General features: G+C 45.9%; 1 protein-coding gene across 1 annotated transcript in view; it reads left to right on the top strand.

Moving 5' to 3' along the window:
- Nucleotides 1–24476, top strand: part of ROCK1 (Rho associated coiled-coil containing protein kinase 1) — a 1374854-nt gene that overhangs the window by 591911 nt on the left and 758467 nt on the right. The window contains exon 12 of the mRNA XM_069219991.1: nucleotides 17168–17256. Within this exon, the coding sequence (XP_069076092.1) occupies nucleotides 17168–17256 (89 nt within the window). The remainder of the gene's footprint in view (nucleotides 1–17167; nucleotides 17257–24476) is intronic.

Below are 24476 nucleotides of genomic sequence, written 5' to 3'. Positions count from 1 at the left end.
GTGAGCGAGGGAGCAATGGTTTCTAACCAGATCATAAGTGCTGCGGCAGATGCTTCAACTCTATCCGCACATAACTATGCTCATGGTATAGCGCTCAGGAGACATGCATGGCTGCGGCTTACATCGCTTAAACCCGAAGCACAGCAGAGGATACAGAACCTGCCTTTCTCAGGCTCCACTTTATTCGGCTCTCATGCCGATGATGAGATGGCCAGAATGAAGTCGGAACTGGATACCTTAAAAGCGGTAGGCATAGAGCGACCTAAAGAACAGCGAAAGGGATTCCGCCCATATCAAAGAAGACTGTTCACCCACAGGTATCAGGCTCCACATTGGTCGTCTTCACGCCCTCAGCAACAGCAGCAGCAGCAGCATCAGAGGGGCTTCTCCAGAAAGTCGACAAGGGGTCGTTCAACACCTCAGACCCAGACACCTCGACAAACTCCCACGTCTAGGCCCTGAATCTTTGCTTCCCCCTCCTCCGTTACCCACTCCGGTAGGGGGAAGTATCTCAAATCATCTAGACGAGTGGCTACGCATCACAACAGACGCCTGGGTATTGAATATTGTGAGACATGGTTACGCTCTCAGATTCACCAGTTCTCCACCATCTGTTCCACCCAAAACAGCCAACCACCATCTCGAAGCTCTGCAGTTAGAGGTCAATATCCTATTGCAAAAAAGAGCCATAGAACCCGTTCCCATCAGCCAACATGGGAAGGGGATTTATTCGAGATATTTCCTTGTACAGAAAAAAGACAAACAAGAGTTTCGTCCCATCTTAGATCTGAGGACAGCAAACAAATGGATTCGCAAAGAAAAATTCAGGATGTTAGCCTTACACCAAATTTACCCACATTTACGTCAGGGCGACTGGCTATGTGCGATAGATCTTTGCGACGCTTACTTCCATATCCCAGTAGCCAAGAAACATCGAAAATTCCTAAGGTTCACTGTCGGAAAACGCCATTACCAATTTGCAGTTCTACCGTTCGGCCTAAAATCAGCGCCAAGGACTTTTTCCAAATGCATGGCGGTAGTAGCCGCCCACTTGAGGAAACAGCGAATATTCGTCTATCCCTATCTAGACGATTGGCTCATAAAGGCCTCCAGCTATCTCGAGGCACAGCAGCATTTCGAATGGACTCTACAACTGCTACAAAAACTTGGTCTTCAAGTCAATCTTCTGAAATCAACAGCAACACCTGTTCAGAGGTTGCATTACTTAGGGGCCATTGTAGATACCAAGCTAGGAAAGGTGTTTCCTTCGGAGGAACGACGGTTATCGATTCTCCAAAAGTGCAAACAACTGCAGGAAAGACCTCAAGCCACTGCAAGAATAATAGCTTCTCTACTGGGCTCGATGGCGTCTTGTATCCATCTGGTTCCCAATGCTCGTCTCCATATGAGACCATTGCAGGAAAATCTAGAGGATCAGTGGTGTCAACTGAGGGACGATTGGGAGAACAAAGTCCTGCTGTCTCCTCACACCCTACAATCCCTCAAGTGGTGGTGTTTGCCCAGCAATCTCTTGGTGGGGATTCCGTTCCAACAACGACCTCCATCTCAAACCATCGTAACAGATGCGTCACTGCTCGGATGGGGGGCGCACATGGAACATCTTCGAGTCCAAGGCGAGTGGTCACAGAAAGAGAGTCTCTATCACATCAACCTGCTGGAACTTCGCGCAGTCCACCTTGCGCTCAAAGCCTTCCTTCCCTCTCTGAGAACGGAAACTCTCCTTCTTCAGACAGACAACGTGGCCACTATGTACTACGTGAACAAACAAGGAGGCACCAGGTCCAGAATTTTATCCAGAGAGGCCCAGACAATCTGGCATTGGCTTCTAGCCAGGAACCTGTCGCTAGTGGCAACTCACCTGCCCGGCATCCAGAATGTTCAAGCGGATGCCCTCAGTCGGGTAATAAGCGAGAACCACGAATGGGTACTACACGACGACGTCGTTCATTCCATTTTCGCACTCTGGGGTACCCCTTCTACAGACCTATTCGCAACCCCAGAAAACAAAAAATGCCAAAACTTCGCCTCCAGATATTACCATCCAGGGACACTGGGGAATGCCCTATGGATAAGCTGGTCAGGGGCATTTCTTTACGCCTTTCCACCGCTTCCCCTGATTCCGGCAGTTCTCCAGAAGCTGTCCAATGCTCAGACCAAAATGATCCTAATTGCTCCGGAGTGGCCACGCCAGTGGTGGTTCCCAGACCTTCTTCACCGGTCACTCAAACCACACATCAGGCTACCATATCGCCCGGACCTTCTCACGAAGTTCAGAGGGCAGATATCTCATCCCAACCCCTCATCGTTGAGTTTGGCAGCATGGCTCCTGAGCTAGTGCAATATGGACATTTGAACTTACCTCAGGACTGTATGGAAATTCTGAGGGAAGCAAAACGCCCTTCCACACGATCAGCCTATGCAAGCAAGTGGAAGAGATTCTGCATTTGGTGTTTACACAACAACATTGACCCGGTTTCTTGTGGAGAACAATCTATCTTACCATACTTGTTAAGTTTGGCAAAATCGGGCTTACAACTGTCGTCAATAAAAGTTCACTTGGCGGCGATAACAGCATACAGAAAGAGTCCTTCACAAACTTCCTTTTTTCGGATTCCGATTATTAAGGATTTCCTAGAGGGTTTAAAAAAGGTTTTTCCTCCCATTAGAAAGCCTTCTCCTCCATGGGAACTGAACGTTGTCTTATCACGTCTGATGCTGCCGCCATTCGAGCCGATACACAAGGCATCGCTGCAGCATCTCACATGGAAAGCTGCTTTTCTGGTGGCAATCACTTCAGCGCGTAGGGTCAGCGAAATCCAGGCCCTTTGCGCTCAGGAACCCTACACGGTTTTTCATTCTGCAAAAGTGGTAATGAGAACTCATCCAAAATTTCTACCTAAGGTAGTCTCCGACTTCCATGTGAACCAAACAATTTCATTACCGACTTTCTTTCAGAATCCAGCTACTCCTGCTGAGAGAACTCTGCACTCTCTGGATGTAAAGAGAGTATTGAAATTTTACTTGGACAGGACAAAAAGCTTACGAAAATCACAACAGCTTTTTATTAACTATGGCCCAATCAGAACAGGTTTGGGCACATCTAAACAATCTTTATCCAGGTGGATTGTTTCATGTATAATGTTATGTTATCAGTTAGCAAACAAATCCCTTGGTGGTAGACCAAAAGCCCACTCGACCAGAGGGAAAGCAGCTACTGTAGCCTTGATGAGAAATGTCCCTTTGGCAGAAATATGCAAGGCTGCCACTTGGAGGTCGGTCCATACCTTTACTAAGCATTACTGCCTTGATACAGACGCTAGGGCAGATGCTCAGGTTGGACAGGCTTTGCTCAAGAATTTGTTTGCATGATTCATGTTTTTCTCAGTATTCTTATATCGACTCCACCGCGGCTATGGGGATGGGCTTGCTACTCTATTCAATGCTTATGACTATACATGGAAATCCCCTACGAGAGAAGGAATGGTTTCTTACCTGTAACTCCAGTTCTCTCGTAGGGGTATTTCCATGATAGTCATAAGCAACCCTCCCTCCTCCCCGGTGGAGTTGACATAGAACATGAATATTATGGAGGTGGGTACTCCAACAAATGTTTTGTTTTTTCTTCATGTCAGGTAATAGCCTCCAAAAAAGAACTGAGGCAACTGCCTTTTGCTGTGCATGATGGGAAACAGGAAGACTTTACTTTTCTTAAAGGCACAGCTCTATTTACATTCTGTATAATGGCAGCCTATGGGCTACACTGCCCTGCATTGTTTTATTCTCATCAGAGGTGTAAATAAAGTATGAGAATGTATTTGTTATTACATTTCTAGAATAAATAGGTGTTTGAACATGAATTTACACTACTATTGATTTTCTTTTCAACAATTTGGCCTGTGTAGCTGTTCACATAGGCTGCACAATGTTATTCTTAAGTGTTTTTTGACAGACCTTTTCTTTAAACGGCTGGTGTTTGCACTTAAGAATATACTTCACATCAGTGCTCCGGGGTCCCCGCAGGCGCGCGGAACTATTCAATGCTTATGACTATCATGGAAATACCCCTACGAGAGAACTGGAGTTACAGGTAAGAAACCATTCCTTCTACTCCATGGGACGTACAAAATTCCCTCCTGGAATCTCCCTCATTAGTAATATTTTTACTGGATTCCCAGTCTTCTCCACACTAGCACTTACATTTGCAGACTCCTTTTTCTTTTTATCTCTTTTCTTTACCCGATCTGACTTCCCACTTGCCTAATGCTCCCCATGTCTGAATATTCTGAATTAATTCCTTTATATGAATTTTCATTCCGGTATTCTCTTGTTCTCAATGTCATTTGAGTCAAATTCTAACCTGTACCACCTTCTCAGATGCTTCTTTTTCTCAATAGCTGTGTCCCATTTCTCTGCCAATGTTGCTAATCTATGGTGTACCACTTCTGCTTAGTTGGTAACTATTTTGCACATGAAACACAATTCATCTTCATTGTATGAATCAATTCTGTTTAACCCAAATGTTCCCTCAATTAATTCCTCTAGCTCCAATTTAAGCCTGGTCACATTTAGGGGACTTCCTCCATTTGAATCTCCCGGTGTACTATCAGCTTTTCCAACCATTCAGTTAATTGCTGGGCAGTCAAACCTTGCAATGAGATATTATTACTATTCACAGTAGGCACTTGTAATGTTAGACGTGACATTTCTGGAGTCCTCAAATATGAGTTGGAACCTACGTCTGGTCTCCCTTCATTATTCGGTGGAGTTCTGGAATAACTCAAATCAGTTAATGGACTTGTCATGTCAGACCTTGGCTTTATTGGAATCATTACCCCCTGAATTTGCCCTAAATCCTTCTATCTCTACATGTGAATCCAGAAGTTTCTCCTCATTGCCTTTATTGGTTCCCTGAGCAAACAAGCGTATAACAGGACCAATACTCACAGGTGCTGACAGCATCGAAGCTTGGTCGGACGTTTTGATCTCTAGAATATATAACTCCTGTATCCTGGCTCGTCAAAGCAGATGTGTTTGTCTGTGACATTGTCATAGGTGTGTACCTCAGAACTGTCTGAGTTTGCATTGGAGATATCAAATCCGGGGTAGAATCTAGCTGAATCTGAATTGGCTTCTGGTAAACCTGTCTCAACTGGGAAACTTGTCCTGTCTGCACTACTATACTTGGGGTAGAATTTACATCCAGGACTTCTGGATAAATTCTAGGTATCTCAACCTTCGACATAGGCGTCTGAATTGTGGATATGGTTGGAACAGAATGACTAACCTTTACTTGCCCTTGAATCATTCCCGCAGGTACTGGAGCTGTAGGATCAGCACTAGTACTTGGAACTGTCTCGTACTGCATGTGGTGGGGACGATTTCTCATGAACTGTAAAATGAACTCATCAGCATCTGAATCTTCATCATAGGTCAAAGGCTGTCTTAGACTCCTTTTCCTCAGAAGAATGTGAACCCTTCTTGGTATTCTATCTAACATCTTTCTTGCTCTCGTGTTATTGCAGGAAACATATTAATTCCCTGTAAAGTCTCAGTTCTCCAAAATTTCTGTTCATTATCCCATTTTGCCGTAGCTAAAGTTTTCTCAGTTTTCCTCATTCTCCTCTCAAACTTCTGTTGCTGTTGTTTGGCTACTAATTCCCAAACAGCTAATGCTTCAAACTATGTAGGTCTCTGAGGAGGTTTTGAATCATACAGTACTCTCCTTAAGTTCTCTAAAATTCTTAAATTAAATGTTCTATGGGCAGGAATCGCTGGGCTTCCTTCCCTGTCTCTGTCTCTTTGCACCATTGTTTTAACCAAAGACATGGCGCAGCACCTTGTTCCTAAAATACGATACAGCACCTTCTGGCAGTGTAACTTCTCCTACTCTAACTGGAATTAACATATCTCCACTAAGGGCACTCTTTAATGCTTTGAAAAATTTCATTTTCGAATTTTAACTACACTTCAATTAAATCAGGAAGTAAATTTAAATCCCCAAATCAATTTTGCTTTCCTTTCTCAACCAATAACGCTTCACAGTTGTCCACCAATCAGTTTGCGGCTTTCTTCACTAACCGAACTATCCCAGCGCGGACCTAATGATATCACACACGTACAGCATCTGACAAAGCCCTCTGGTTTGTCTTCCTCATTCACATTCTCTCCATACTAAATGCAAAATATCGCGAGCGCTAAAGAAAAATTAATACCAAAACGTGTCTGTTTACTACAGGTAAGAAACACAATCGCTTCAGAAACCTTACTGAATTTTCAACTGCTGCTTTTATCTCTGACAGATACTCCTTCGATCTCAGTTCCCCTGAGTCGCAAGCAAAATTTGACCAGCGCGTTTTACTCTCAACTGATCATTGGGTCCTCCTGGTGCACATAAGAATCACTGACTCTACGTCAAAAAAACCTACACTCCCTTTCAACACATACACACACTGAGTTTCTGAACCATGCCCAAGTGACCTACTAAATAGACAAATTACAGCACAATCCCAAGTGTCTTCTACACTTGTACAATACTCCGAAGTCTTGGACCACGCGGGGTTTGTATACCAACAATCACATGGACACTTTTTTAGCACAAAGCGCCACTCACATGTGAATTTCGATGACTTCCCTACAGATACACTTTAGAGTATGCACACTCCCTAAACAAATTCATTGGAGTACGGAAACTCCCTAATACTTTCAAACATCACAATTCACCTGCTATTTGCTTAAGCTGTGCAAGCGCAAAACCCTATTTCTTTCACAAGTCACATTAGGGGCGCTGAGAGCACCTTCAAACAAGCATAGTCATAACCTTTGGTTTTGGGAAAGTCATGGTTAGCTCTTAGGGAGACATAAACTGCCAAATTGAGACCATTACAACTGGAAAACTATGATAGCCTCTTAAAGAGACATGAGCATCTGACTTTGCTACCAGAAACTTTGAGGGCCTCTGACCTTATTTGTCCTTTTAATTTAATAATAATGGAACGCTTTAAAGGTTCGATGAACCTTTGGACTGAGTTAAGAGTGTTCCCTCATGGACACAATACTTGCACCTAACCTGCATATCAACAACAAAATCAGAATAAAACATTTGTCAAATTAGAGTCAGTAACCTTCAAGCACCATGGCCCATGTGACCATGAATAACCACACCTTTTGTAAAAGTTAAATGTTTATTTCCCTAGATTAACAATTCTAAAGTAATGTAAAGCAAGCTCATTGTTAATTAATACATGTAAATGAACAACAGAGGTTGGCCAAAACGGTGGAAGATCAGCTACTTAAACCATGCATTTAACAATAGACTAACTAAAGAACTCTGGCTACTGCTGTCAAGTGAAGTCTGGTATAAACTAAAACTACACAGTAACTTCTCACGCTGCCGTTGGCCAGAAGATCGATTTTTCACACTACAGCCAATAATCATTCATTCTTAAATCAGTGATATAGTCAGTTGTTCACACATTGATGATTGGCTCCTCTTCTCCAGTTCCTGTCACCAGTTTTCTTTGAGTAACTTTTGTTGCACTTCACATCTCTAGTCAGTACCTGTCATGGTTAGTTCCTGGGAACCTTAGCTTCTTGCGCATCATAAAACACAAAGTAACATCTAGTACAGGACATTGCAGCAAACAGTCCTCATGAGGAAGTTAGGACATCAGCTAGTTAATATTGTAACATCACAATCTATTTGTTCAATTGTATGTGAACAAGGAACAATTAACAACAAAACTTCTCTCCTTGCATCAGAAAAACAATCCTGAACATGTATTTAATATCTTGAAACTAAGCATTAGTCTTAGTCGAGTAGGCCTCGAATTTTCAATTACTCTGCATAATAAATTTAAGCAAATATATATTAATTATGTGTCCGTATGGTTTACTAATACATTTTATTCACTTATGCACATTATTTTGACGGTTAATGTTATATATTTAATAATAATGTTGCATGCATGATGTTGGCCACTCTGGTGGGCACATTTTCTGTCGATACTTATTTTCTCTACGTTAACGTAAAACATGTATAATTTATTTATTTTCAATGCAAATTCATTATTGATTAGTTCAGCTATCACAATGCTCTAGCTAACAATGTGCATTCGTAGTTTGGAATTCCATTGCGGTTTCTCTCATAGTCAAGACTGATTTAAACAAACTTTTTAGATGTATTGTCACTATACAGTGACAGATAGTTTCTCTCATATTTCTGACGCTGTTAACTGTCACTTCACTCTCAAAGCAACACTTGTTTGTTCTTGCTAGTGAGCCGCTCCACAGAGCTGCAATACATGTATTTCGGCAATGCCTGGTTGGATAGTAGAGGCTTACTTGCTTCTAGAGAGGTCTATGGAGATATTGAATTACACTGACAGCAAGTCAATGGGAGATGCCTAATGAAGTGGACTGTCTATAACTTACCCAACTAAGAGGCTATGGGGAGTCAGAGGTTTGAGATGACTGGACAGTTTCCTCAATTTAGTGCAGCTTCTTTCTGTGTGATAGTAGAGACAGTTTTCCCTTGGAGCTGGGAGAAGTGGGCATAGAAACACAGCAATCAACAGGGATGTTAAAAATGTTCTCTGACATACCAGGTGCTGTAAATCTAGACTATTGATGCAAAGTACTAAGCACTAATGAACTAAGGCACACCACCAAAACTGAGAGAGGTTACAATTTTAAACTTTTGAGAAAGGAAACTTAAAACTCCTTAACTGAGAGAGACAGCTAGTTGCAGATTCCTTACCTTAGAATTTCCCCAGGCGTCAGTCTGGATCTGGAGATATTTCTCAAGCAGTAACCCTGCTTGCAGATAGATGGCGTCAATTAGCTCCTCGTCTGTCGTTGGTGTTGTCCACTCTATATATGATGTTGCAGATCCTATATAGGTGTCACCCAGTTCATTTCTCTCCGCTCCAGCCAGCGCTGTTCCGAAGAAAGAGCTACCCCCTAAGTAATTTTGTCACTGATCTTTTTTGACTTTTTGTGGAAGTTCTTTGAGTTGTTTAACTCCTGGTGTGTCGAGGGATGTCTTCGAGGATGACTGGTTTCAAGCCCTGCGGTTCCTGTCATCGGGTGATGTATGTGATGAAGCTGCACCTCGTGTGTCTTCGGTGTTATCGGTGTTTGCAGCATGTCCACAACCTGACGTCGCGCTCAGCGTGTGGGGCCATGCATCTGAAGGCTTTGAGGGTGTGGTGAATCTGAACAGAAGTTGAAGACAAAACATTCTTAAATTTCACCTCATCTGTCAGCAGATGAGGAAGCGTCCGGGCCAGCTTCGTGCCTCCTCTGGTTTCCTAGTGCTGGAGCGACCCCTGTCCAACTGAAAGAATTTTAAATAGTCATGCGCATCATTTATGGCCAGTCCAACACTACTGGCGTGCCTGTTGGCCCTGCAGAGTCAGAAAGGGACCTTTCGGGTTCCATGCCGGCAGCTTCGGCCTCAGCTCCGAGGGGCACCCAGGCATCCATGCTTGGATCCAGAATGGCGTTGGTCCTGAACTCGACGCTCCCAGCTCCACCCAGACGGGTCCGTCCCCATCCTCATTGCTTACTCTGACACAGAGCTGGATGGTTGTCGTGCAGTGCCGAATCCTAAGCCTTATTCCTATGGGCTAGGTTACGGCGAGGAATGGGAGGGGTCGCTTTACCTTTTGTAATACCAGCTCCAAGAATGTGTGGACAGACTTGGGTGAAGCCAGTGGTCTGGATACTACCCCAGATATAGGGTTCCCCTTATATTGTGGTCACTGCACTCTGACCCTATAAGTCACCTCTATGTAGGCTGTTCAGCCCAAGGGAAGGGTGCATAGTTCTAAGTGTGAGGGTGCCCTGCATGAGCAGAGACACCCTTGCAAAACCCAGGCCCCATTTTCTGGGTTTTGCAAGCTTGAGGAAGCCCTCTTAAGGTACGTAGTGGACACTAGTGAACACAAGAGGTCCAACTACGTAATGGCTTCACCGAACCTAGTAGTGTTTGGTTATCAAACATGTTAGAATCATGCAACTACACCAACTCCAGTGTTAGTTGCATGATACCATGTACTGTAGGAGCTCTTTAGAGCCCCCTGCCCAAATATCTACCTGTGCAGCCACGCAGGGTCTGTGTGGAAGCCAGTGCAGCCACTGACCCCAGACACTTTTCTGCCCTCCTGCTGCTGGGCTTAACTCAGATAGGAGAAGGCAGAAAAAACATTTCCTGTAGAGGAGAGGTGTTGCCACCACTCCTTTAAAAATGGATGTCTCTTGGCTAGGGTTGGGTGTGCTCCTGAGCACCACTAGACTGGTGCTCCTGAGCACCACTAGACTGCTTTGAAGGGCACATTTGGTGCCCTCATTGCATAAACTGGTTTACTGCAGTGCAAGGGCTCCAGCTCTGGCACAGAACCACACAGAGGACAGGTGAGTGACCACCCTCTGACCAATTCCTCCCCTAGGTTGGTGCCCAGAGCTCTGTCAGGTGGCCACTTGAATCTGTCATCGTAGAAATAAAATGAGCAAAGGCCCTTGTGACTATTTGGCTGGTCAGTCCACCACATTAGCGTCCCTGGCCCTTCCTGATAGGTGGATCACTGCAGAAGCTGTCCAACCGCCTTACAGGGTTACTTAAGGGCTCCCCTGAGGGTTTCGATGTTCACGTTCCATTTTTAGGTCGAGGATAACAGCGTGCGAGCACTGTTCTTCTCAACATGTTGTAATCTATTCTTCATTCCTGGGCCTGTTTTTCAAAAATCTCTTGAGGTCATCGGAAAATGCGTTTTGTCCCACCCTCAGGCTGTTTTGTTACTGCTTTGGAGACTGACCCTGTTACATGGATTATTGCGCAATTTGGCATGCACCTTAGTGTCACGCCTTATTCTTTCTTTTGCCTCGCTGCTACGCGCCCATGGCAGTATGTTTCTTTCTCTTCCTTGTTTTCGGGCATCTTGCTGTTTCTTTGCGATATCTGCAGGGTCTTTTAAAAAAAAAAAAATCTTTTTGCAGTTTTATGTAGTGTGAAATTGACACAAAGGTATTACATCGCTTTACATGAGCACTGGTTACATTACTCAAGAACACATTTATTTTTGGTAGCAAGGGAAAGCAAGTGGTTTGCCCAGAATCACAAGATGTTGAGCTGGCGCCGAGACTAGAACCATGTTCCTCCGCTCCAAAATCGGCAGCTCTTGCCCTTAAGCCACATCCTCTCCCCTAGGCATCTTTTGTCTGGTGCGTTTTGGGTCAGTCTGGTAATAACTTTTTTTTTTTTTTTTTTTAATGCTTGGTAGTACAAGTTTTGCCATTTCCTAGCGCTGCAAAGCAGGTGCTATTCTTAACAAAATCGTTATAATTCATTTGCATCGAACTTGCAGAGATGAAGAGGTGAAAAGTCTGTCAGGATTGTAATCTGTGACATTCTTGTTTTGTCAAGACCTCTACAGTGAGTGGGATTAACCAACTGACTTGAGTACAGCTTAACACTAGATGATAGCACGTGCTCTTGATAACCTCTGAAGGGTCACAAAGCAAGAACATAGGTTAGTTCTAGGCAAGAAGATGTCCAAAAGTGTAATATGGTGGAAAAGGAGTTGTGACTCCAGACCCAAGCACTTCACGGCCTCAAGCTTGATAGCAAAAACATCTAGCCTTTGTATGTAAATTGAGCCTCTTCAAATCGAGTTCAGTTACAGTGAACTCAATACTAAGGTATTACAGCACTTTGCATGAGTGTTGGGGCAGTCTGGGAATAATTATTTTTTTAAATATAACTCTTGGTAATACAGGTTCTGCCATTCCATGGTGCTGCACAGCAGGTGACATTCTTAACAAAACCGCAATCATTAATTTACATCAACCTTTCAGAGATGAAGAGGTGAAAAAGCTGTGTCAGGATTGTAACCTGTGGCATACTCTTTCTGTCAAGACCTCTACATTGGCTACATTAACCAACTTTCTTGAGTAGAGCTTAAAACTAGGTGATAACAAGTGCTCTTGATAACCTCTGGAGGTTCAACAACCAAGCACATAGGTTAGTTTCAGGCAAAAAAATGGCTAAAGGTGTTGTCTCCAAAATGGTGGAAAAGGAATTGCGACTCCAGAGCCAAGTACTTCACTGTCTCAAGCTTGATAGCAAAGAACATCTAGCCTTTGGACCTCTTCAAATAGAGTTCATTTAGTGAAGGCAGACATTTTCCTAACCCTGTTGCGTAAAGAAGCTAACACAAGTGTGCCACAATGAGAGGAACAGCGTTCCATAAGGCACAAACTAGACCAAGACTTCAAATTTTAAATATAGCCACCCCAACAGAGAGAAATCTCACTTCGAAACCATCTGCCAGTGCACAGATGTATGCACCGAAAAGGCACCATCAAGGCCCAGGAGCTTCAGGTAAACACATCTGTTCTACAGAGTTCTGTCAGGGGCCGAGGGCTGTCATGAGACTATTAACCCAAGGCAGTGCTTTCAATTAATTCAGAGTACCAGCAATTCTGTATTTCCATTTAAATCACTGACCCAGGTCACAGATATCGCTCCCCTAGAACCTATCCTGCCGGCCCATCCACCACTGAAGCTCTGTTTCACCAATCTTCACACATTTAAAGCCTAATGTTCAGTTAATCTGTCTCTTCTGTTATTCTCTTTGTATATAGTCAGTTTTTAAAAGTTAGGCTTTTATTGCCGATTCAGAGGAATAATTCCTTTACAAGTTTAGCACACAGAAATATATGGCTGCCCCCTTTTCTTTGTTCCTAACTCTTTTGACCCCCTCATTCTCCGGGTTAAATGCCATGAAGGTGCCTCTCTGTGGCCTGTTTGGTGCTATAAAAGTTTAGGTAAACACACTAGAAAGGGTTGCATCTCTAGGATATCACAGCCAGTCTATAGGAATGAGGCAAAAAGACACTCCCAAGATAACGGTCTTGTGTCCTCTCTCCTGCAGCGACAGGCCTGGTAGGGTTGCTGTGGCACCTGGAATACATCCACTATACTCCAGACCAAGCACATATGTAAAAGACATTGCCATTTTCAGTGCCAATACCTCTAACTCTCCCAAATAAAAGACCTATTGCGTTGCAAATGCTTGTTTTAGTATATGACCCCCCCCCCCCACCAACCACATATGGGTCCATGTTATATTATGCCTTTTATTTACCTGTTTCTAAGTATATTTTTGTGTGTATATCTCCAGTTAGGAGATATACCAAAGTTAGTTTAGTGCCTGTGTTTTAATAAATAATTCATTATTTTCCTAACACTGGTGTGTTAGCCTTAACTGTTCTCCACAGCTACCCTTTGAGATCTCTGATTATCGAGAACCACTTACACTATCACTAAGAGTTGCCTGGCAGGACAGGGTGCCTCACCTATAGGTGTACACACATACTGAGCCAGCCTCTTACAGGAGATATGCAGCAAAGTTCACCATCCGGTGTGGACTGAACACATCCGACTCACTGGGCAGAGTGGTAGCATTGACACTGGGCCTGAGGCACCACGCCTGGTTGAGGGCATCTGGCTTTCCAGAGGATGTCCAAGCTAACGTTATGGACATGCCTTTTTATGGCAACAGTCTTTTCGGAGAAAAAGCAGACTTGGCAATTGACCGCTACAAGGATTCTCGTGCTATAGCCAGGTCCTTGGACCTCATGGCAGCCCCGGGTTCCCCCTCAGTCTACTTTTTTTCCCTTTCGTGCCTACAGTAGTGGTGTCCAGCCACATCCATTCACATCTAACTACTGTGCAGTGCACGCTGCACAGCCTGTGCTTTTCTGGGGGACATGGGATCCACTGCCCTTGTGGATCAGGGAGCCAGAGGTTCAACAAGTCCATCGCATCTGCCCCCCTGTACCCTCAGCAACTGCCTATGAATCTAGTCTGACTCTTCCACACCAGGGACCAGTCATAGGCAATATCCAACATAACCCGCTCTGCTGGGAGGTCATCATGTCAGGTGTGTTTTGCAGATAGTCCTAAATGGTTCCTCCCTCCCCTTCAAGACTACCCCTTCATCCATGCCACCATCCTATGATCGTATGACAGAGGATCACCTGGCACTTATCCAAGAAGAAGTTGCAGTCTCTTGGTCAAGGGAACCATAGGGAAGGGTTCCTGTGCCAGAAGTAGCTTGTGATTGGTATTCCCGCTACTTTCTGGTACCCAAAAATGACAAGGGCCTCTACCCTATCCTAGACCTTCATTACCTCAGTTTCTTCTTCAGGAATTAGAAGTTAAAAATTCTCATTCTGGCTCACTTTCTTTTTGCCTTGGACCCAAGTGATTGGATCGTAGCATTTGACTTGCAGTGCGCTTATCTTCATATTCTCGTCCTGCCTGCCTGGAGACATTACTTGCGGTTCACATTAGGCACTTTCATTTTACCATGCTCCCATTTGGCCTTACTAGCGCCCCTTGGGTGTTCACCAAGGTGATGGGGGTGGTTGCAACCCATCTACGCAGGTCGGGGGTTTCAGTCTTCCCCTACCTCGACAACTGGCTGTTGAATGCGGGTTTACCCAGGCTATTGTCTCCTACCTCCAGACTTCAGTGAACCTCCTGCACTCCCTAGGGTTCACTATAAATGTGCCAAAGTCACACCTGACTCTCTCTGACACTTCTTTTCATCGGAGCTGTTCTAAACACAGTGCAGTTTCGGGCTTGTCTTCCCGAGCGGTAAATCCATGATTTTCAGGCTGTGATACCAGTGTTTCAGCCTCTATCCTGGGTTTGGGTGACAGTGATACTGAGGCTTCTGGGCTTCATATCCCCCTGAATTCTGCAGTGTGGTACTACAACAAGCAGGGTGGGGTTGTGGACATTATGTCAGGACATCTCTGAACGTAGCAGGAACATCAGAGCATTTTCTTGGTGGTTCAACATCTGGCAAGCTCTCTGAATGCCAGAATGGATGAACTCAGCTGACAGTGCATAGTCGATCACAAATGGTTTCTCCATCCAGAGGTAGCCCAAGCTCTCTATGTAGATCTCCTGACCTTTGCAGAGAGTGCTCCGTGTCAGCAGTATTGTGTTGGGTTTCCAATGCAGCAATCACTCAGCGGTGCTTTTCATCTCAAGTGGAAGTCCGTTCTCCTGTTTGCCTTTCCGCCCCTACCTCTTCTGCCAAGGGTTCTCAAGAAGATCAAGAACTACTGGGCCCAAGTAATTCAAGGGAATGGCTTTCCACCCGATCCCATCCAGTCCCTGCCTTATTGCGTTGAGATTGAGTGACAGCAGTTGACCGCTTTTGACCTTCGCCCGAAGTCTCTAACATAATCTTGCCAATCAGGTGTCCCTCCACTAAAAAGATACCTGCCTGTCATTGGGATAAATGTGTGGCATGATGCACAGACAAGTCTCTTGACACCCCAACTCACCCACCCACCCCTGTTCTGCCCCTGTCTCTGAGGTTCTGTTGTTTATCCTTTCTCTGGCCAAACAGGGCTCTGCTATGGCCACTCTCAAAGATTGTCTATATGCCATGTCTGCTTTTTGGCATTTACTCCATGTTCAAGTCTCCTGTTGTGAATAGGTTCCTTAAATGCCTGGCTCCTACATTTACTCCATCTCCATTCATTATGATCAAATGGGATTCGAATTTAGTTTTGACATTTCTGATGTGCCCTCATTTCGAACCTCTCCACAATTGTCTTCCCCAGCTTCCCACTTTGAAAACAGCCTTCCTTGTGACTTACATCTGCCCACACAGTGAGTGAGCTGTAGGCATTGTCATCTAAAACGCCATACCTTTGCATCCATCCTGACAAAGTGGTGCTATGTACTAAGTCCTCCTTTCTGCCAAAAGTGGTTACACCCATCAACTTACCTCCTTTTACGCAATTCAACATTCTTCTATGGAAGAGGAGAGAATCCACCACCTGCACCCAAAAAGATCTCTGGTATTCTACTGTGATCGTACCTAAGAGTTCTGGGTGGATGATCAAGTCTTTGTTGGTTGTGTGGGTGCGAATAAAAGGCTGTCACTGGCTAAGAAGAAACCCTCTTAGGGTTTGCGTGCCCATTCTGCTAGAGCTAAAGCTGGGACCACAGTGTTAGCACACTGAGTTCAAGTCCTTGACATCTGCGAGGCGACAATATGGGCATCTCTGCACTTTTACCAAGCACTACTGCCTAGACAGTTAGGTCTTTAGGGATGTGCACTTTACCTGTTGGGTTCTGCAGGACTTTCCAATATGATCTTAGTTTGCAAACCCACCTCCAGGGATGGTATTGCTTGGGTATCTATTCTGAGGTAAGGAAGCTTCAACTAAATGTCTCTATCAGATAGGAGAATTGCTTACCTTCGGTAACACCTTACTTGTTAGAGACAATATCTAGTTGCAGATTCCTTGCAGGCCATCCAATACTACCATCTTTGCAAACTGATTTCTAAAGACAGGACTCCCTTTCAGGCCCCTAGTTTTGACGGACCAATGGTCCGTGTTTTTCAGGGTTCTGCACTTCTGGCGCAGAAAGTTGTGAAAATGCAGTGACTTCAGCGTGCCTGGATGACGCATATGTAGGACCCGCAATGTCATATCCGGAGGACACAAATGGCAGATGCAGAGCCGATCTACTTCACCTGTCAGTGTGCAGGGATACTGCTCAAGAGAAATCTCTGGATCCAGACTGATGCCTAGGGAAATTCTAAGGTAAGCAACCAGCAACTAGATATTGTCTGTACCAGATAAGGCATTACCAAATGTAAGTAACTTTCCCATTAAACCACAATATCATTTTAAACTGTGGAAATTGAGCTAAATAATATATTTATTATGTTACTACTTTTTGTCACAGAAAATGTGCTGTGATCTTTTATGGTGCCTGTGGACACCCAGTTAGTGTGGACTGGAGAAGACATGCTTATACTAAATGTGCAATGTCCTATATGATGATTAACTGATATACGTGGGTTTTCTTAATAGCTATTGGCGGCATAAGAAATACATGTAAGTATTTCAAGGGTTTTGTTCAAAGTTGAAATGTAGAATGTATAAATCTGAAGCGAGACCTAGTGAAGTTGCAATGTAGAAATATAGTTTCCAAGTTTTGTTAAAATGTTTTAGGAAGATTTATCTGCAATATAGCATGAATTGTGAGCATACACTACTTGTAATTATCTCTTAGTTTGGTTAATATATGAAATGCTTCTATTTCAAGCTGGAAAACCTTCAGAAAAACATCTATCAGCTTGAAGAACAGCTTCACAATGAAATGCAGTTGAAAGATGAAATGGAGCAACGTTGCAGGTGAGATTGGAAATGTTAAATTGAAATCAGGTTTGCAAAATTGCGGCTGGACAAAATGTTTATCATTCAAAATATATTTTACATCATTGCTCAGTCTGTGATCTAGATATAAGATATCCAGTCACTTTCATTTGACCTTTTGACTCTGTTAAAGGAAATATGTAGTCTAAAGTCTTGTTATATCCTTCAGTATACACACATTAAGTCCATGCAGTGTTCCATTGTTGAGTCTTGTTAGAATTGTTGTATACTGACAATGAGTGCCCAGTTTTCCCCATCAGTGAAGAAATTGAGATCGCTAATCAAGGGTGTGCTACCTATTTTATACTGGTAGTAATTGGAACCCCTTGCTATTGGACAGTAATGGGTACTGAAAACGGTGCTCCTTGCTGAAACAGTGTCTGTAGAATGTGTTAATTGACAAGTAAAGAGTTAAACTGCAAAGCTGATTACTAATGGAATGGCAGAATGCCATTTCAGTTAATTGTATTTATTCCTTTCTCTTAAACAGATGAAAGCATCACCTGACCAGTGTGATCCAATCTTGATATTACATAGCAATAAGGGCCCAGGTCTCCAAGATTGGCCGCTTAAGCCTCCCTAGACACAAAATCAGTGGTATAAAAACATCTTGTTTTACTATGTGCTCTTTTTCTGTTTGACCTCCAACAAATCCCCTCACAACTCCATCTTGGCAGCTAAACTCAGAAGAACAACTTAATAAACACAGAACTTCTCAGTAAGCATCAAGAGTTTAGCAATAGAACATGTTTGTTAGTGCAACATCCACCTGTATGCCAACTCTGGGAGTAGCGTAAGGGAAACACTTGGGAGCGGCGAGCGAGGATGTGAGTTATCACCATGGCAACACGAATGCTGCAGCTCATAAAACACAGCATACTGACTTAGACATCTCTGGGAGATCTCTGCATGTGGTAAATAAGAATAAAAGACAGTAAAACAGAAAATATTGCTTGCCTCAGTGCACTTCCACTCAGTAGGAACTCCCTTGCCACAGCTGCAAAACAGTACAGAAACTTTGAATTCGCATCTGCATTTCTGGTCTCTGGACAAATGAGTGAAAGCACTGCTTGTTGCTCAGATGTCAAATATTACTTTGCTGCAGAGAGCATGGTTGGTTCTCTGGATGATTCTCAGAGTCCAGACATAATTGATCTGGGACTAGAGCTAGGAATTACTCACTGATCCGTGAAGCAATGTGCGGTATGCACTCTCAAGTGCTCCTCTGGGAACAACTAATGAATCAGTTTCTTCATTTCATCCGGTTTAGATTTGTATTCTTAGTGTTCTTTGTTGAACCCCATTTTATTCAACTTAAACCAGTCCTTTCCCTCAGCTCTCCTGACCAGCAGCTATGGGCTTGGCTTTTATTGCTAAACCCATGACACTCAACCAGTCTTTTCTGTTGGCATGAAACTAGATATTTGACTTTCGTAGAGTGTTCAAAGCTTTTTCTTGAAGCTATCCACACAGGAAATAACCTAATAAAGTCGAATGGTCAAACGTCAGATGTAATTTTCTATGGAAATTCTCCCCTTACTAAGCAAGTCTGGTGGCATTCTAGTAATGTAACAGCACCTACATAGATCACTCGTGCTCATGATGTTTGAGCCAGTTTTGACCATGAGCTGCCTTTTTGAGAACACACACTTAAGCTTGCCTTTTCTTGTTTTCTTCTCTTGCACGCTCTATGGAAAATTCTTAACATGTCATGCTTCTGGTCTGACTTTCTTCAAGAGTAGACTAATGTAATGCCTTAATTGATACATCACTGCTTAGCTCCAATTCATCCAAATCATATATACCAGTTTGATTCTTGCCTTGGCTCTCAAGTACAGAGAACAGCCTCATCATCTGAAGTTTCTTCATTGACTACTGGTCCATAATGCTGTCACTTTCAAGATCCTTAGTATTAGCCAAAACACCATGCTCTGCACTGGTTTCATGTCTATCATTGACTGCCTAAACCTCTATAAACCATCTTTCATTCTATTCTTTGACAGCTACCCTCCTGCGTTGCCACATTCCCAGTGCATTTTGTATGAGGCAAAGCCTTGAAATGTTTGGCCATAAGATTTGGAACTTTCTACTCCATACTATGAGGCATTTCTTCTTTCCCTAAAGCTATAAAAGTATGGCTTTCTACCTCCTCTTCCAGCTAGAAATTCTGTCATCCACTATTGTCTAGTTGACTGCAGCGCCAGGATAACTTGTTGAGGTCACTGATACATTTCACAAAGTCTGTTCATTATATTCCAAATGTACACAGCTCCCAGCAACACCAACATTTGGGTCAGGTAGAGCAGCTGCCATCCTGTGGTTCCTCAGACTCTTCTCTAAGATTAGAACATGCATTCCTCAACACAATCCTGTATTACAAATTTCTCAGTGAGGCTTCCATCCACTATGCTTTTAGCACACAGAAAATCAGTGTAAAAATGTAATACATAGCCAAGTTGGTGCATTGGAGCAAGGATGAGATGAACAGCAGTATTGTATAAAGGAACAGTATTGAGGCTCACTACTTACTGTGGGTTGGGGCTCCCAGACTCCTAAATGGTGGCTGTGATGTTCCCAGAGCTCACAGGACAGCAGCACCTATTCAAGAAGCCCTTCCTATGGCGATGTGAGGAACTGGAGACAAGGATTTTGGCAGACCTGTCTCCTTTAGTGGCTCTGATGTGGCAGGGGTCACTATCCAACACTTAGCTGCCCTGTAAGCACTAGCTGATCTATTCCCAGCATTAAGTGCCTTTCCTACCCATAAAGGGGTTACAAATCAGGAGATCCTTTGTAACTAGCATCATGGAGTTTTCAGCAAAAGCTTTGATGGGAGCCAGGGAGGTAACAGAGGCAGAGCAAAGAAACCAGGCACCAAGGTCAGCGGGTCACCCAGTACTCGGCATCACTGGACCTGCTTCTGCAGTGGTTTCTAGTAAAGGTGCTCGTCATAAGGCAAGGATAAGAGCACATTTTAGTGCCCAGTGCGTTGTTTCAACGAGCAACAGGCAGTTGCACGCTTCATCACTTCTTCAATGGTTGTTGGTAAAGTTTTTATCTGTTAGAGACTTCTGGTTGCAGATTTCCTACCTTAGAATTTCCCCCAGGCATCAGTTTGGATACAGAGATTTTTCTCGAACAGTACCCCTGCGCTCTGTCAGGTGGCATTGGTTGGCTTCACGTACGTCATCGTGCCCACTGGACATGACATTGCATGTCCTATATATATGCCACTCCAACATCTTTCAGTGCCAGCCAGCGCTGATCCAAAATAGAGCTATTCAGTCACTTTTGTACTGGCCTTTTTTTTACTTTTTTGTCAAATTGAGTGTCTACACTTCCGGTGCATTGAGGATGTCCGGCATGAATCCGAAAGCTTTGAGGAAGGTGTCCTTAAAGCTCCTTGCGGCCCGGCGTTTGGCTCCACAACACTATTGGCTGAGAGGAAGGTCTTGAGAATGGTCGCATAGTCCCCATTGTAAGTCGTCCCGCTCCACGCCCTTTCGACGGTCAGTTAAGCAGCACAAGAAGAAGCGGCGTTCTTAGAGCTCACCCTGTCGGTCGGCTGACGAGACAAGGGAAAGGGAGTGTTATCGCTCTAGGCCGCCGTCCTCGGAGCCTGCGTCTCACCTCCCCAAGTTTGTGTGCTGAAGCGACCTCTGCCCATCTAAGAGTTTTTATGAGGCCATATGCCTCATCTTTGGCCAGTCCGACTACGCTGCAATGCCTTGGGGCCCTGCGGAGGTCAGCAGGGGCCCCCTCGGATTCCACTACAGTGGCTTTGGCCTTGGCTCTGGGGGGCACCCAGGGATCCATTCCCAGATCCAAACTGGTGTCAGTCATATCACCTTGACCTTCCCTGCCGCCGGTTCTGAAGTAGACACTGCCTGTGCCCCATGTGGCATCGACCCCTCCCCCCCCATCCTTATTGCCTACTCTGACATGAAGCCAGATTGGCATTGCGCGACTGTGACTCCGACAGATGCCTTGCCCCCCCATGTCAGATCCTGACCCTTACTCTTAATAGTTTTGGTACGGTGAGGGATGTGAGGGGTTGCTGGATACTTCAGAATCCCAGCTCTAATACCTTATTGATTGGAGGATAGACCTGGATGAGGCCAGTGGTCTAGATACTTCCCCTGATACTGGAAGAGTTTCACTCCCTACTGTGGCTACAGAGAAGGGAACGTCCTATTAAAGGGTGAGTCGAGGTCCTTGACCCTGACCTAACTTCTGTAGCAGTCGGGACTAACCTCCTGACATAGGTTCTTCAGCCTAGGCTTCATCCTCTCAACCCCTTTTGCCCTTTAAGGAAGCCCTTACAGATTTCCTGCTGGGTACTTGGTCCAAGCCCAGTATGGGGGTTCCTGTGGACAGGACAATTGCCCGCCGCCATAGACCTGCTCCAAATGATCCAGCGTTGCTGGCGCAACACCCCACCCCTGAGAGCTTGGTTATCCAGGCCTCTACATTCCAGGGCACATTCCCTTCCACACCCCCGGATAGGGAATCGAATCCAAGAGGCTGGACCAACTTGGGAAGAAAGTGTTCTCTTCCTCCAGCCTGACATTGTGGTCCATCAACACCACATGTCTTTTGGGCCGATGCACCCATACTCTATGGCAGACGGTTGTGCAAGTGCTGCCACAGGTCCCGTAGGAGGCCTGGGCCCTTCTCTCTCAAGCTGTTGCTAGTTGGAGAGCAGCAGCATAGTTCACAATAAGATCTGGGCTAGACACAAGCGACTCACTGGGCATTGCGGTTGTGTCAGCAGTGGCCTTGAGGCGCCATGCCTGGTTGAGGACATCTGGCTTTTCGGGGGACGTCCAATCTACCCTTCTGTACATGCCCTTTGATGGGACTTTGAGGAAAAAGCAGACTCAGCACTTGTTCGCTTCAAGTATTCTTGTAATACGGCCAGGTCCTTCGGCCTCACAGCTGCCCCTCACCCCATTCAGTCTGCTTTTTGCCCCCTTCCGTGCCACGGAAGGTGCGTCCCATCACATCTCTTCTCCTCTTGTCACTGTAGCGCACATGCTGCCCAGCCTCTGGGTGGCCGGAGACGTGAGATCCTCCATCTTCTGGGATCAGGGAGCCAGCAGTCTGGCCAGTTCCCCCAACCACCACCACCTCTCCTCTGCAGCTGCCTCCAAACTTTCCTAGCCTGACAAGTCCTCGCCAGGGACCAGTCGAAGGCAGAATTCGCCATCACCTGCTCTCCAGTCCAACATGTCAGACAGGTGGGCTTTGGTCGCGGCTGGCCTCCTGGGCCTGAGGACTGTCCGCCGGGGCTATGGCGGTTTTCTGCGGCGCGTGGGGGGCTCCCGTGCCCCGGGACGCCTGCCGTGGCCTCGGCACGTGGCGCCTGAAGAAATTGGGTCGTCTGGTGACCGAGAGGGCGGCGGGGCCCGGACGACCAAGGAGCGGGGTGAGTCTGGGGCCCCGATTCGGAACTGAACTCAGTGCACGGGGCTGGGGACGCTTCTCCGCCTCCTGTCTGCAAGAGATCTATCACCACCAGAAGAGCCTAGATAACCCGACGGGGCGGTGAGAGTCAAGGGATCCAGTCTGAAACCTACCGAACCTGTACCAAGGGGCCCCCAACATAAAGTCAATCAGCGCGCGGGCGCAACTATGCAGCGGATTGAAGGCTCTCTCCGTGAGGCCAACCAAGAATAGCGGACCAGGCGCAAACAACACGAAAACTAACGGGATACCATCAGGGGGAACAAGAGTTGCCTGAGGCCCTGCAGTCTCTGACCGGGCGGTCCTCGGATCCAGGTGCGACACCTATGTGAAACAAAGCTGTGGAGATAATCAGCTTTGAAACACTAACCGAGGCTCCCCCTCCTGGAGTCCTGTCTTTCGCCTTGGAGTGTTAACCGAAGGGTGCCCAAGCTTTTGGAGGCCCTGAGACCCCGGTTGGATGCACCTCCACCAGTTTCGGCCCTCCAGTCACCATGGGCAAAGACAGATCCACCAAGCAACCACCGGTCTCCCAGCAGAGGATTGACCAGTTCACCGCATCAACGGTCTCCCGGACTGGAGGAGACACAGACCCCGGGACTCCCCCGCCCCCCGGATGGGGTCCTTCAAGCCATCCAAACCTCTCAGCTGGCCGTAGAGACTAAGATCGGAGAAGTGCGCGAGGACATGGGACTAATAAGACATGATCTACGAAATGCAGTGGGCCGAATCACGGAGGTGGAGACCCGGGTGTCCCTAACGGAACTAAAGAACAAGGTGGCCCAGCTGCAAACTCGAACGGGCAAACTACACCGCTGCGCTGAGGACGCAGAGAACCGCTCCAGACGTAACAATCTGCGTTTGGTTGGGTTCCCGGAGGGAGCAGAAGAAGGCAAACCCTCCGAATCCCTAGAACAAAGGATCAAATCGTGGATACCAGAACCCTCCCCCTTGCCCTGGTTCGCCATTGAGCGAGCACACAGAGCTCTGGCCCCCTCCGGGTGGACCCAGAAGGCCGATGATCGCCCGCTTCTTGAACTTTAAAGATCGCAACAGTATTCTCAGGGAAGCCAGGCGCTGCGCTGACCTCCACTGGAAGAACCAAAAAATCATGATATTCCCAGATTACACCAGAGAGGTTCAGACCCGACGCCGTTCGTACGAACACGTAAAGCAAAACCTCAAGGCGATGCAGCTCTCATACATGCTCCTCTTCCAGGCACGCCTAAAGGTCCTGATGGGCGAGAAAGCCTATTTTTTTGAAACGCCGGAGGAGGCCTGGGATTGGCTGACAGGGGGGCGGGGGGAGTGCCGGGTCCCGGAGGGGACCCCCTGGCCTCACGGGGGTTCCCTGTGACGGGGCCCTTTCCCCCGTACGGACACCCGACGAGGGCGAAGACGCACGAGGTCTCGACGGGGTAGGCGGGGGGACTCCAGCGGCCCACGTAACGGACCTGATCACAGAATCCCGACCAGCACGAAGCCCAAGAACTTGCAGAAAACGCTGGGACCAGAGACTCGACCCGTGCAGAAGAGAATGACCGCTTGAGCCAAACCCCCACAATTGGATGACAGCGAAATGCATCCTCCTCGTGACCACATTAATGGACTAGGATAACCAGTGAAACCATCCGTGTGGGGCCCCGGATCAGGGACCCGCGCTCGTCACTTCCGACTCTTGGACTGAGATACATTATCACCTAAAGGGCACTAGCCATGCTCTACTAACTACT

Source organism: Pleurodeles waltl, chromosome 2_2, assembly GCF_031143425.1.
Source record: "Pleurodeles waltl isolate 20211129_DDA chromosome 2_2, aPleWal1.hap1.20221129, whole genome shotgun sequence".
NCBI classification, from domain to species: Eukaryota; Metazoa; Chordata; class Amphibia; order Caudata; family Salamandridae; genus Pleurodeles; species Pleurodeles waltl.
The sequence above is the reverse complement of the archived record's forward strand: the minus strand, read 5'-3'. Positions and strand labels throughout refer to the sequence as shown.